Source organism: Hemicordylus capensis, chromosome 2 (assembly GCF_027244095.1).
Source record: "Hemicordylus capensis ecotype Gifberg chromosome 2, rHemCap1.1.pri, whole genome shotgun sequence".
In the NCBI taxonomy this organism is placed as follows: domain Eukaryota; kingdom Metazoa; phylum Chordata; class Lepidosauria; order Squamata; family Cordylidae; genus Hemicordylus; species Hemicordylus capensis.
The window spans coordinates 109,705,525-109,721,079 of NC_069658.1; the positions used below are offsets into that span (position 1 = coordinate 109,705,525).

Consider the following 15,555-nt stretch of genomic DNA (forward strand, 5'->3'; position numbering starts at 1 on the left):
AAAGCGTTAATTTTATTTGAAAGTTTACTTGCTTCAGTTGTTTACCTTGTGTGGGTGTATTAATAGAACTATTTGGCTTTGGGAACTACAACTATGGTGAGGTTCTACGCGGATTGATCTCAACTGGAGTGATTTCTCTTTGAAGAAACTTGATAACCGTTTGTCTCAGCCACAAAAGTTATAGTTCTGGCTTGCTTAGTCTCTCCCCTATGAGAGAATGTCCTTGGACATTGTTTCTAAGATTTCAAATTAACCCTTTGTGGTGTGAGTGGGAAGATTCTCAAAGCCTCAAAGATCTTAATGCTGGCTTCTCCCTTTTTTCTATGAAGTTTCTCTCTTTTTCCTTGGTTCCGAGAAATGTGATTAACTCAAGGTCGATCTACCTATCTAAAGGTGCTAACTTTGAGTATAAATACATATTATACCTCTTTAATTGGTTCTTCAATGTATTCCCTGTGCTTAATGTTTTCTACATCAAATATTATTTAGGGAGTTCCACATAGGGTTTAATACTGAAATAACCTCAATATTCAAATTCTTAACCTAAAGAATTAATACATATCATCAGAAAAGAAACTGAATTATATGTGAGGGTTTTACTTTAGGATTGTAACTTTGAGTATAGCATATTATTAAGCCTTATTACTTAGTCTTTCAAGGTATTCCCTGTGTTAACTGCCTTTCTTATTTCAACCATCAATATTTAGGGAGTTCTAAATAAGGTCTAACTTGGGTAATAATCTAATCAGGAACTAAGTGGCATTATGAACCCGATGGTTTCAAAGACCTAAGGAAATGTCACATATATCTGCTTTGGGTTCTCTTGTTTTCTAAGAAAGAAATGAGAATGTATTGGGATTGGAGGATTCAGGGAAGTACTGAGAATATTCTTGCAAATGTAATTCTTAGAAGCAAATTGATATAATAGCACAAATATTTTTAAACATATGGAACAAGATTACCGGCTATACTCTATTAAATGACATTATAGTTCTGAAAGGATACGAATGACAAGCAGCTGAAGATTATGCTGTTTCTCTTTTTAGCTCCAGTTCATTATTCCCTTTGGGCTTTTTAAAATTACCCATTATGAATACTTTATAATAACACTTTGAGAAGCTTAGCTGGATGCAAACAATTGGAAGTAAACTGCGAAGGATTAGATATATGTATAGAAGGTATATTTCACTGCAATACTTCAATAGCTTATGCCACCAGCTATATGTTATAAAGATCAGTCAAGGCTGAATTTAGTCTCCCCCCATTTATCTCTCCGGCTTGTTTGTTTGTTTTTCATTACACATGGAGGGGGACTATTAGAGGTTTAGCTGATCTTTGTTAATTATTTTACTATGGTTTTTGAATACCAGTCTGCAACAAGATGGGATATTTATACGTTCGTGGACACGTGGCCTTGTATTTACAACACGGATACTACTTTTGTCATGGCAGGATTCGTACTTTCAATTCTTGTTTTCTTCTCCATTGAATATTCTTGTTGGAAATAGTTTTGTATACACAGTTGTCTAATAAATTCAGGGAGAGTGTTCTGTGAGAGTTTTAAATTCTATCCTCTCTGACGATTAGATTTATAGATGAGCCCATAGACATTAATAAGTTTTATTCGTACTGCTGTTTTTTGAACTTCCCATGGATTCTACAGGAGGTAGCTGAATTGTCTTTGGAGGAGAGAGCCAGTATGAAGGGACTGGTGTGATTTAGGGCATGATTTGAGTGCAGAGAAATGCATAACCAATTTGTTTGGCTTGATAGATCTTCCCTTATTGTACTGAAAATATAATAATATAAATGGCATTGAAGTACATTTAAAATTACACACCAGGACATATTTGAGACATATATTTGAGGTACATTTAAAAATACACATCTATTTTTGAGCTCTTACTAGTGGGATTGAATTCATCAACTCTATCTAGATCCCTTTATTTGTTATTTATAATACTGAAACTCAATTGGAAGAGAATTGCATAGCATTTTGCTGGTGAAGTCTGCTGGTGAGGTTTTTGTGGTTAACCTGTAATCTGGTTTGATAGAACAAGGATTTTAAAGTTCTCTGAATTTATTTTTAGTTCTGCTAGAAACATAGATGTCTTTTGATCTTTTTAGATTCTCTCAGTCCATCAGCTTGACATATAAGATAATATACTAAATTTCTCATTTAATGTAGCTGGGACAGAAAAGATTAGAGCAGTGATTCTCAAACTTGGGTCCTCAGGTGTTATTAGACTTCAACTCCCATAATCCCCAACCAAAGGCCATTTTATTAAATATATACATTATGAGACTCAGTTAACTTACTTAACGAAGTTTTCGAATAAACTTCTTATTATTTATATAGGTTTCAAATCAGATGCAGGATGAAATTGGAGTGAGAGAATTTATACTCTCTTTCCACTAGAATACAGAATTTAACCACCAATATTTAACAACATTTCTTGAGCTTGTGGTGTGGAGCTCACACCAGAGTATTGGGGATGTCTGGCTCTGCGCTCGCATTATTTCTATTTCATACGTCATAGTTGGGTTGGTTCCTTTCTCCTTAGATTACCTGACAGTAGGATGATCAACCAGGTTGGGGCTGTCCCCCCGCCCCTGCTTTTTTTCCCCTTTAGGATTAGGGTTCAAGATTCTTTTATTGTTAGCTACTGATACCCACTTAAGGACTTTCCTTCAATTCTATTGTATTTTTCTTCTGTCTTGGTTTTGAGGGATAAGACTTTGTATGTTAACTTGTTTGGTTTTGTTGGACTCTCAGAGATGTAACCTTTCTGTTTCCACTTATAACACTAATAAAAGCATTTAACCCCCCCCCTCAAAAAAACCCCCAAAAATCTTCCGTTTTAGGATTAGCTTTAAATTTTCACTCTTGCTCTAAAAAGCATGGAAATTACAAGTTAAGATGCCCATCTTAACTTCTGCACTTATATAAGCTATAAGACTTTGTACCAGGGGTGGAGCAACCAGTGTCCCAATGCATCCAGTGAACAAAAGCCCATTGGGAAAATTGTGCTTTTGGGGGGTCTACCCAGCCACTGTTGCCTAGAAGCTCTGCAGCCTATAGATCTGTTGAGGAGTGGAGCCCTGAGTGCTGGTGCGAAAGCAAGCCAAGCGGCAAGTATGGCAGGGCTGGAGGCGGGGCTGGAGGTGCAGCCTCCAAAGTGTGCACCACTGTTCCCTCTAAGGCGTGCACACGCTCACATGTTTTTGGATGTCCACTCAGTTCATTTTTGATCCCGCTCAGGTTGAATCAGGAAGGCTCCACTCTGAATGCAGGTGTTCATACACTGCCTTGATACTGCCGCCCAGAACAAAACTCATTCCGCACAGAGATGGAAAAAATTAGAGGGACAACTGTATACTGACTTGTCATCTAGTTGATGTCTGCAAATTTTCAGGCAGATTAGAGAGACGGTTTTGATTTTATGATCCACAGAATGTTCAAGGTTTATAATGGCAGAACACTGAAATAACTCCTTATCTTAGCTATGCTGGTACTACGATGCTGGTATAATTGTGTGGACTTCTTAACATTCTTTCCTCTTTAAAAAAGAAAATCAAAGCACTCTGAGGCAGGCTGATTTGGAGAGAAGAAGTGTGTATGGCAAGCAGTTGCTTAGCCCTTTCATCTTCTGTCATTTTTCAACTCAAAATTACCCTCTTCAAGCTACTTTTATCACCTGTGTGGGAAAAGATACAGGGACCCTATATCTTCATATCTTTTCCCCCATGGATGAAGCAGCAACCTAGGGAGGGTCATTCTGAGCTGGAAAATGACAGGGGAAAAATGATTAAGCAGCTATTCTCCACACACACAAAGCACCTGGCTCAGAGTGCTTTGGGTTTTTAAAAAAATGAATTGGAGGAAAGAATAATGAAACCCCACTTAATGCATAGTTTGAGGCCACGAACTGAAACCAAGAATTGTTATATTTAGTAACGCAATTGTAAAAATGGTATGGGGAAGCTTGTGGGGAAGCAGTACAGATGCTGAAGCACAAAAAATTGCAAAGTAATAGCACTCTGATTGTGCTTCCAGAAGCTCCCATCCCACTTGCATAAATGACTATCTGTTTGAGGGGCAGACGTCATGGGTGTGCGCAGGGGCGTATCTAGGGTAGGGCAGGCAGCGCACGTGCCCCGGGCGCCACTTGAAGGGGAGCCATTTTGTAAAATTAATTTTTTTAAAAAATGGCTGCCAAAAACAAAATGGCCACTGTGCATGCTCAAATGGCCTCTGTGAGGCCCTAGGTCATGCCAGGCCTTGCAGAGGCCATTTGAGCATGCATGGTGACCATTTTGTTTTCAGTGGCCTTTTTTTTTTAAAATTGTTTTTAAAAATGGCCACCGCACGTGCTCAAATGGTCCCTGAGAGGCCCTAGAGGCCAGTGGGGGGAGGAGGAACCTTTGCAAACCCCCCCCCGCCTTTAGGAAGCCCCCCAAAGGGGCTACAGGTAGAAAAAATAAAAAATATATGTCACTGTACACATATTCAGATTGGCACTATGTACAGAGAATCAGGGCTTGACGCTTATGAGCTAGGATTGCATTCATTTGCTCTTACTTTGCTTCTTATGATAAGTGAGTTAAATGTGGTATCTTAATAATATGGCTATTAATGGTGAGTTTGTCTTTGAATCAGTGTGAAATCCTTAATATTAAGACCCACTGGGAGTTTCTTGCTCTCTTTCTCTCATTTTAACTGTCTTTCTGAAAGACTAGAATATATTCCAAGCAGTGACACAGTTTACTCTGCATATCCTTTAATTATTTACAGAGTATCTTGGAAAAGTCAAATTCTCCATTTATTTTTAAAACTTATGTAATGGTGATGCTACAATGCATAGTAGAGAATTAGACAGGCACTTCTGTTTAGTTTTCCAAGTACACCTCCACATAGTATTTGGGTATTTCATGAGCCCCAGCATACTGAAATTTGTAGTTTTCCACATTTTTTGGTCTGGCTAAGTCCACTGCTAAATAGTTTTTGAAATATTAAAAGATTAACGAGCCTGACTTGTATTTTACAGCTGATATTATGGTAAAGTTATCTGAAAGATGGGTGTCAGATGCTTGGACAGGGGGCGCAATTTCAGTGTTTGCCCTAGGCGCTATTTTCCCTAGATACGCCTCTGGGTGTGCGCTCAGTGCAAGAGCTCCTGGCTCTAAGGCAGTCCTGCTCAATTTAGGCCCCCCAGATGTTTTTGGACTACAACTCCCATAATTCTCAGCCACAGCAGCCAATAGCCAGGAATTATGGGAATTGTAGGCCAACATCTGCAGGAGGGCCGAAGTTGAGCAGGCCTGCTCTAAGGGAACAAGTTTGTTCCCTCGAAGTCAAGGTGGCTGATCTGAAAATGCTCAGGGAGGCAGAAAGGTATGTGAATGAGACCCTCAAAGATGTGATAGAGGCATTATCATTCATTCATTCATTCAATTTCTAATCAATTTATTTGATTAGCCAAGCTAATTCCCACACACTAAGCCAAAAACACAACTGGAGTGTCTAGCCAGGACTTTGGGGCAGATCTGGTAACAGAGGGTAGGACAGTTTTCACAATGGAGGGAAGTAAGAGGTGAGGTCCCCCAGGGATCTGTATTGGGACCAGTGCTCTCTAACCTTGGTCATAAATGATCTAGAAGCTGGCGTAACAAACAAAGTGGCCAAATTTGCAAATGACACTAAACTAATTAGGGTCATGAAATCCAAAACAGATTGTGAGGCAACACTACAGCATCTGGGGTTTTTTAGTTTGGAAAAGAGGCAACTATGGAGAAACATGGTAGAGGTGTATAAAATTATGCATGGAGTAGAAGAGTGGAGAGAGAGAAAATTCCCTCCCTCCCTCCCTCACAACACTAGAACCAGGGGTCATCCCAATAGGAAATTTAGGACCAAAAAAGGAAGTACTTTTTCACACAGCACATAATTAATCTATGGAATTCTCTGCCACAGAATGTGGTGATGGCCACTCACTTGGATGGCTTTAAAAGGGGCTTAGACAAATTCATGGAGGACAATTCTATCAACACCACTGGTCTGGTGGGTGTAGGCCACCTCCTCTAAATGCCTCTAAATACTAGTTGCAGGGGAGCCACAGCAAGAGCGAAGGCATGCCCTCACTTCTTCTTGCCTGTGGGTTTCCCAGGGGCATCTGGTGGGCTACTGAGTGAAACAGGATGTTGGATTAGATAGGCTGTTTTTATGTTCTTAAGATATGGAATACAGACAAAGCACACAGAGAGAAGAAAGTACTTACTACAATAGGTTGCCTGAAGTACTCATCCACAGCAGCACTGCGGAGACTGGACAGATTGACTCCATAAAAGCATTGCTGGTACCTAGAAGGAATAACACAGTTGTAAAAAAAAAAAAAAAAGGATTCAACAAGTCTCTGTAGGCTACAGATAACATCCACTGATCCATGCAAATTCTTCAAACAAACCATGATGCTTGATCAAAGCACTTTTTTGATTTGCAAAAATATTGCTCTTGCATTCACTGTAAACCTCTTCATACACCATGTTGATTGTGGACAATTGACCAGTGAGCTCTGCAAACAAAAGTAAGATAAGGCTGCTTAATCTTCTGGGGAGAGCACTTTGATGTTCTTGGTATAGTGGAAGGTTAATTAAACACACACACACACACACACCCCAAACCAACAGGTCTCAACATATATCCTTTGGATCTAGGAGTTAACCCCCAAATGTAGGAGTTACTCATTCTTCAGCCTTCAGGGTTTCAGATGTCTGATTTAAAAGATACTCTCCCTTCTTCGTAGTTTTATGTGTGTCTATTACTCCATAGTTTTTCATTCATTGTTTTGTGTGTCCTTCATGTCTCCATGAGTCTTGTGTCACACTGGTGTGGCATCCAGCCAGCCAGCAACGCCATCTGTTCCATGGTGGGGGAGGGTACCTGCCTGACTTGGTCCCTCCTCCTGGTCACATCTGTCTTTCATCTGCCTGACCCAGGCAATAGATAGACGTGTCCTGGAGGAGGAGGAAGCAACCCACCCCCACCTTGCTTGCCATTGCCTCTTTGGCAGTGTCCATCCATCACCTGACTCAGGCAAGTGACAGATGCATGCAACCAGTAGGAGGAGGCAGCAACCACACCTGCCTTGCTTACTGCCTCCTGCTCACATTTGTCCATCATCTGGGTCAGGTGCCATGCTTACATTTCCAGATGCCATGAAAATGACCTGGCACCTAGGATGTGTCATGCCCTGCATTTCCAGCATTGTAAATATCAAATTGTTTTCCCCCAAGACTCCAAAAAGAGAGCTCAGTTTTGGAGCTTCCACTATCCTTAATCAACTGAGGATCTGGAGGTAAGTTACATACATTCAGCAGTATCAGGCAACATTTCAACAGCACATGCATTTCTAGCAACAGTGACACAGAGTCCAAAGATCTAAATGCAGTGCCCTGTGTGTAGAGTCTGATGCACAAACTGAGAGCCTACACAAGGGAGTTTCCTCAGTTTCAGAGAGGATTGCTCTGAACGTACAGTGTTACCCCTTCTATCAAACGGAATGAGGAAATCCTGGTAAGCAGGAGAACCTCATAAGTTCCTGTGACTGAAAAGTTGTTTAATATTCATGCCTAAAGTACAAATATAGGTACAAATACAAAATATATGTTAAAGTATTTATAATATGTTGGTTTAACTAAAACCAACATCTTAAGTCATAAATGGGCTCATAATGTTCCTTTATAGCTGTATTTCTATTGCCAGTTTGAGTTGTTTTCTACCAATTTATGCCTAGAATGGCAGGGAGGAGAAGATTCAGGTTAAAATATATATATTCATTTTGCTTTTCTACTTAGAGAGTTGCAGCAAGAGATAAAATCCCAACAAAACATCAACAGAGGAAGTTCATATATACAGTATATAGTTGGAGAACTGTCATTTGTCACAGAAGACATAGTGGCAAAACAAGAACACCACATTCCAAGGCATTTTAAAAGAAATTTTCACTGGGTATCCACTGTTTCTGTACAATGTGGTGCAGATCTGTTTTCTGTTTTTCTCCTAAAACATGTCCAGCTGTAACAGAATTCTTACAAAGACAAGAATGAAGATATAGAAAGTCTGATCTCTCAGTATATAAAGAAATATATTTTGTTCAGAACAATGGTGTAGCAAGGTCTGAACAGGCCCACGTTTCCTAAGAGAATTCCCCCCACCCGCGTCTCCACTAAAGTTTTTAGAGGAGACTTAGGGGACTACAAGCTTTTTTTTGGCAGTTCCCACCACAGCCCACTAGCTGCCTACTGCCAGTAAAGAGTCAGCTTGCCATCCACCCACTTGCCCCTGTTGGAGCTGGCGAAGTTGACAAGGGCTTATTTATTGATTTATCATACCTCTGTACCGTCTGACATGTGCATCTCTAGGTGGTACACATACGTTAAAATACAACAAATATAAAAACAGGATGAAATGATTAAAACAATTATGATAGAAACCCAATTAAAATTAATTAATTTTAATGACACACCAGGCGGTGATGTCATTCGCCTTTTGTTGGCTTTGCCAGCACCAATGAGGGTGAGTGGGTAGGACTCCTGGCCATGGCCCCATGTGCGCCAGGTCTTTGCCCGTGCTGGGGAGAAAGGGAGGCACCTGGGCAGGCAGGCATGTGAGTGCAGTTAGGTTATTTCAGAGTCTAGGCCCAATGGAGGCCCCATTATACAGATTTTTTTAAAGCAACTATGTCATTTGTAGAGCATCTAAATTATTCTAGCACAACTTCCCTGCCAAATGTCCATACATGGAGACAGACAGACAGTCAAGAGAAAGGGAGAGAGGGAACAAAAGAAAAGAGATTCTCTTAATGCAGCTTAGAATCCCATTTGCCTTTTTTGCAGCTGCATCACACTCTTGACTCACGTTCAGTTGCTTGTTAACTGCAATCTCAAGATGTTTTCCCAACATGCTACTGACTAGTCATGCAGCGCCCATCCAGTACCTGTAACTCTCCTGCCTCCTCTTCTCCCCTTCCAGTCTCAGAATGGCTGCCTGCCTGACAAATTCAAGTGGAAAGAGCCAAATAGAGCAGAGTGCATGCTGCTCTAGACTTTGCTTAAAGGGCCAGCACACCAGCTCCTCTAAATGTCTTGACCACTTGTGGGGGAGATGAAGGGATTCCTGATGCCGCCACACATGAAGGAAGAATACGGGGCGCTGGACTTCTTCCCAAAAGTCTGTTCAAAAAGGTGCCACTATGCGAATGGCTGGCTGGTGGGAGTGGAAGCTGCCCAAAAAGTAAGTCCTTAGTCTCCTCAAAAGCTCTGGCTCCAGACCTGGCCTGTGACCCCATTCAGCCCTGGCTCCACTGGGCAGCTTGTGCTTAGTGAACACAGACTTCTCAAAGCTGCTAGGACTGAATGGGTCCCCTGCCAGGGCTGGAGCCAGAGCTTTTGAGGGGACTAAGGAAGTTATAACTCCTGACATATTTAGTAGCTAGCCTACAGCTTCTAATATTGTTTGAAATAAGACCTGTGACTTCATTTTAAATGTGACCAAAATTTGGTATGTTTTATTACATGTATCAAATTATTCCCCCCCCCCATTTCATTACACAATTGTTATGAATCCAAACCACATATTCCTTTTCGGAGCACTTGCTTAAATGAATAACCTGGCTACACTGGGGAGGGGATGGCAAAGTTGGTGACAAAATATGATTCCTAGAGCAAGAAATGGGTGTATTTGGCGGATGGGTGCCCTTGAATAAATTCAGCAAATTGCTGCCAGTGTAGCAACCCTATCCCCCAGTGTAACAACCACCCCTCGGTGTAGTAAGAACCGTAGCTGTGCACACAGGATTGCACTGCACACTTACACTGCCCAACTAAGGATATAAGAGAATTAAATGGAGTGAGTTGAATGATAAGAATTCAGAGTACAAGAACAAAGCACAGTATGGAAGCACTGCCCAGTCTACTTTTCCACAGTCAACACACCTGATATGCCTACACAAAAGCACTGGCAGTTCGACATTCTTTAGCTAAATGCAGGAGACACTGTAGGTCAAACACACACCATATATCAAAGATGATGGTGGAGGGTTCCCCCCCCCCCACCTTACTTTGTAGTGATATCACGTTTTCATGTGTGAAGCAGTTCTCACAATCTGTCTGAGCCCACTTCCATGTCTTTAAAACCAAACTTCCACAAATGGCCTCAAAAGACCCTAGCTGGATATTTATGATTTCTGTTTCATACAACAAAACTGCAAATAATTATGTGTTATGTTTTACAAGTCATTCCAAAGTCCTATAACCGCTGAAATATTCAACCCCAATTTCACTGCTTCAAATATTACTTCTATCAGGGGGGCAGAGGGAAAATTGTTCTGGACCTCACAAGGCTGAAGAAGATCCCCAATGTACTATAACTATTGTTAGCAATGGAGGAGGCAAAAGGAGAATATATTTTGCCCCGGGTTACCTCACTGCAGCCCTGATCTCTATTATCTTCTGTAGGTAGTAACTTCTAACATAGGCCAGGATTTTAAGAACACTGGATTAAATTGAAATGTTGCTACGGAGCTTCCCAGTTGTACATACCAACCAAGTTATATTACAAGGGTACTACCACCTACCTGGCTGTGACATCATCTTCCCCTCATGGGGGAAGCTCTATGTCAAAGGGGTTGGGAGCATGGCCAGATTGCATGGGGAGCACTGAAAGCAAAGCTGGGACACAAAAATGCTGCTCAACACAAAAGGTACCTTTAATAAACCACACAACATCACAAAGCTTAAAGGTGATTCAAGGCGTTACTGTACCCCCAGTCCTTGCCTTTTGCTATCTCATCGCACTTGGGATCGCCCTTCAAGTGGTTACTTCACCCCTGAGTCTGTTCTTTCTGGGTCTTGACACTATCCTTGTTTTTCACTGGGACCGTCTTCTGTTAATTGGTTCTATAGCCCCCAGGAGGTGCATCTCTCGGAAACTCCAGGAGCCTTTCCGGATGCCAACTTACACTTGCTTCACTGCATATAGGCTTGGTGTGTGGTCGTATGAGCACTGGCTTGCATACAGGAACAGCAAGGTCCTGTTCGCACAGCCACAGCCTGTGTTTGGATCTTATCTTGACATTTCAGGTTTACAGCGGTGTATGTATGTGATAAAATAGCAGCTGATTTTCCTCGTGTTGAGAACAGTTTGCTGGGTTGCTCCCTTTTCCCCACAGTGCCGGCCCCACTGATACAACAAAGTATTCTGGTTAGTTGCATGAGTCTGTCTCATTGTATTTTGGACTTCTATTCTTCTTTCAAATATTATTTAATCTCTGCCTCTTAGTCTTTGTAATCAGCCTTAACAAATTTATTTATTTATTTCTCTTTCCTTCCGTCTTTCTCAGTGTTCTTGTGCAATGCTACCAGTGGTAGCTCCTTTCATTTCATTTGCTATTGCTTTTTTTATCTGCTTTTGCTCAGCCCCTTCATCTATTAATGTTATTTCCAGTTGGATTTTAGTCAATGTTGATTGGTTTCTGCCTCTCAGTCTTTTTAACCAGGCTTTTTATTATTATTATTATTATTCTTAAAGATCATTTCCCCCCTTGATGATCTAGCACAAAGCTGACAGCAGGGGAAGTGAACACCTTTACAAAATCTATTCCCCTTAGAAGTTTTGAATCTCCACAGGGATCTTGCACAAATTCATGAAGAAGAAGAAAATTTTTAAGGGGGAAGGGAAAGCCGGGAAAGACCTTAAGAAGCCATGGCCAAACTTCATTGAACATGGGAATATGAATGGCCCCAGTTTCACTGCGAACTATGCAATAATAGGTTTATTTCCTTTATTTACGCTTTGAATACGATGGTACAAAGTCATGAGATCTTACACCACTTCCTCCAGTGCTAAACCTTGCAGTCCGGAAAACACCCAGGCAATTCTTCCTAGGAGGTCAAAGACTTGCGTCTCCTTTCCACCTCTGCTTGCTGTCATGCCCCCACTCGAGGACACTGGAGAGGAGTGGGGGGCAGGCAACTTACTAGAAGGTGGGGAGGCACCCGAGGAGGAGTGGGCCAGTGATGTGAATGGGGAAATAACTGAGACAGGCCAGGGCAAGTGTTTGGCGCAGGAGGGGCCAGCAGGGCCGGTGACCTTTGGAGAGAAGGGTCAGGATCTGAGCCAGAGTTTGAACGGCTACCATCTCCTCAAGGACGCAGACAGGGAAAACGTCAGCAACAGGTGAGGGAATTACGGAGGAGTCATCGGCTCACGAGGAGGCAGCAGGTGCCAGATTGAATCTATGGCAGCTGGCGGAGGTGGAGTGTTGATTAAATGCACATGGCTGCTGACTATAAATCAGGCAGCCTGTGCCTTGAACAACTGCTGGAAACAACATGTCAAATCAGCTTGAGCCTCTGTCGGAGAGATTGGAATTTGGGCTTCTCACTCCACACTTCTGTATCCCTGGTGAGACTGTTAAACCTGCCTATTTAGTAATAAAACTGAAACCTGAACTACTGGCTATTGTATCATATATCACTGGCCAGCGTCTTCCGTCGAGTGAGTTCGTGACACTTGCTGTTAGTCAAGGCAAATGAGGAAGTGCAACTAGAAGCTGTCTAGGATATCAGAAGAAGAAGCTACACCAAGCTTGTGCTCCTCATCTGGTCAAGCCAAATGGCCAAATTAGCCATCAGATTTGGCCCATCCCAGGGTCCTTCCAATGTAAACCCACATGGGCCACGGCCTCCATCCCATTTTCTTGAGTTCCACCTGGACTTCACCTGATTCCCTGATTGTTGGTCCCACCAACCTGCTCTCATTAAAGCCATAGAGGCACTTCTCATGTGGGCAGTCATCTCCTCCTGTTGTGTCCAGTGCTCTGCCTCTAGAGGTTATTGTTTGTCTCTCCAAGGGTCAGGAGTTCCTAGCTGGTCTGATCTGTCACACTGACATATTTAGCAAAAGCAGGTTTTTTAAAAATTTATTTTTTTTTTGGACATTTTGTGTTTTACAAACATCTTTCTCAATCCCCCACAACTGCCCCTGAGCACAACCTTCCCTTCCTGAGTCAGCGCTGGTTGAGGGGAGATGAGAAAGGAAAAAAATAGATAGAGGGAAAGAGAAAGAGGGAGGAGAGCAGAAGGGGAGAGAGGGAAGAGGAGAAGGGATACACACCATTGTAGCAGCAGATGTGGGTAGATCAGAGTGGTTTTTATTCTAAAAATAGTTCAAGGAAGTTGTCCTAGATTTCTGACCATTTATCCAATTTATATACTTTTATGAGGGCTCTGGGCCAGTCACTTCTCTCTCAGCCTAACCTACTTCACAGGGTTGTTGTGAAATAGAAACTCAAGTATGTAGTACACCGCTCTGGGCTCCTTGGAGGAAGAGCGGGATATAAATGTAATAATAATAATAATAATAATAATAATTTAAGATCTATTGAGCTGCATTTAACCCTACCCAAAATATCTTGCCATTGCGCTGGTGACATTTTATCTGTAAGTTCCAGGTTCCACTTGTCCCTAAGTAAATCCAATCCAGGGTCCATGTCTCCATGCACAAAGGCATATAGGTATTTATTCAGTTTCGGGAGAAAGGACATCTTAATGGCATGCACTGATATATCCGGAGTTGCTGGGGCTGCCGGGGCGTCCGGTCTGAATTGTGCAGATATACTATGTTGCAATTGCATATACTGCCAGGCACTTGCCGGTGGTAAATGGAACTCCTCTTGCAAGGGTGTGAAGGGTTTGCCGTTATAACCTTCATTTATCAACAAACACCCAAACTGTAAAACTGAATAATAAGACTGAAGCCAGTTGAAACTAATGAAACTCTAGAATACCTATTTTATAAATCACAGCTTTATTTTAAAATTACAGCATTGTAATCTTCTTCTAAATCTACTCTTCACATCACATGAAATACCGTATAGCCCTGTTGGAGAAGACAATCTAAATTAATCTAAATAATTTTTCTTAATAACCACTGCCCTGTAAAAACACTTAGGAAGCAGTACAATAATAGTTTTAAGATAACGAATGTGGCTGTCTCAGCATACCTTTTTTGCAAAGCCAGAGGCCTCTGCTATTGTTAGACACCATTCCTGCCCTAGTCAATCCTGCCATTTTCTGCATGTGGACAAACCATGTTCAGAAATAGGTTCTAGACAAGTGGAGGTCCATGTCAATTTGTAGATTTCTTTTCCCTCTTCCATTCACATGTACGTCACCCTTCACATTATTCACATACAATACTCTCATCCACACACTATGCACATGCTCCTCAATAGAGATGATCACTCTATTCTGTGCTGCTCACCTTCCCACCAACAGCATACAGTTCCACACATCTCTAGACTGCATGTGCTGACAGTTGTTTTAAACTTCTGAACAGACTAAAAGTTTGCAAATCCTATAATACCGCAGTACTGAATCCATGATGAGATTACAGAAGATTCATTTCAATCAACTGAAGTCAGGGCTCTCACAGCTGATAGTTAAGGAGGTTTTCACAGCTTGCTCTAACCTCAGCTTTTTATTTTCTTTGTCAAGTTCATCTGGTCTGGGGATAAATTTGCAACGTCCAGTTGTGGGGTGGGGCAGGGGGAAGGAATTCTGCAAAGCTACAAGTTCTCTAATTTAATCTGATACTTCATTTGTCTTTCTCGGACTATAGTAAGTATCTTAACAATTATCCAAAGCTAGTGTTGGCCTTGCAAATAGGTACATAGACTGCATCATTATTAGGGGTTGTGTTCTGAAAACTAATGGAATAAAGGCTTTCAATATTTTATTCCGCTCCCCCTCCATTTATAAAATACATATTTTGTTACAGTCCAATAGTTACAGTTACCAATATATGTATCTTACTTTTCTTACAAGTGGAAGGAAGCAGATGCCCCTGCCCCCCGCCCCCTGCCACACACACCAATAGAAGTGTAATAAACATAGATGAACAAGCTGATGTAGTCTCTCTCATCTTTATGTAAATCCCTTAGCTATACAGTCAACATTTTCTACAAATGAAGATCCAAAGGCCATAAGAAGGTACAATGCTTTGACATGGTCAGTGACATATAATCTAGGAATACTTCTGATGAGCATGTGCTTCTGTTTCAGACTGCTAATTAGGCTCAAACTATCCCTGCACAGCAAACTCCTGGCCTGCTAGGAGGCATGTGCAAAGTAGCACAAATTCAATTCAGAATCCTTCTTTGTGTTTCTGGGCCCCAAACTTACACTTCAGGGAGAGGGGGGATGTTCAAGTGTATCTTGGGAATTGTAGTCTTTTCAGTCACTGCTGGCCTTACAATAAGACTGCCGGCCTTATTCCCCAAATAATCCATAACTTTCCTACAACTGCAGGGGGAAAACAAACCAAAACAAAACATACCTTCTAGAAGTCTCAGGTGTTCTGGAAGCCACTGCTCCCTCACCACTGAGAGAAAAATGAACTTACCAAAGACAATGCTCCTGCACACCTTGTAAATACAGTAGAGACAGTATGGGTTCAGTGGTGCAGAGGGGCTCAGAGGTCAAATCAGTCTGATC

At 41.7% G+C, this 15,555-nt stretch overlaps 1 protein-coding gene across 10 annotated transcripts in view; it reads right to left on the reverse strand.

The window, feature by feature from the left end:
- LOC128344340 (histone-arginine methyltransferase CARM1-like) overlaps window positions 1-15,555 on the reverse strand; it is a 124,364-nt gene that overhangs the window by 24,145 nt on the left and 84,664 nt on the right. For all 10 annotated transcript variants that reach the window (XR_008315803.1, XM_053294268.1, XM_053294264.1 and 7 more), the window contains one exon: window positions 6,279-6,360. Coding sequence is in view for 9 of the 10 variants with exons in the window: in XM_053294268.1 (XP_053150243.1) it covers window positions 6,279-6,360 (82 nt within the window). In the remaining variant the exon portion in view is untranslated. The remainder of the gene's footprint in view (window positions 1-6,278; window positions 6,361-15,555) is intronic.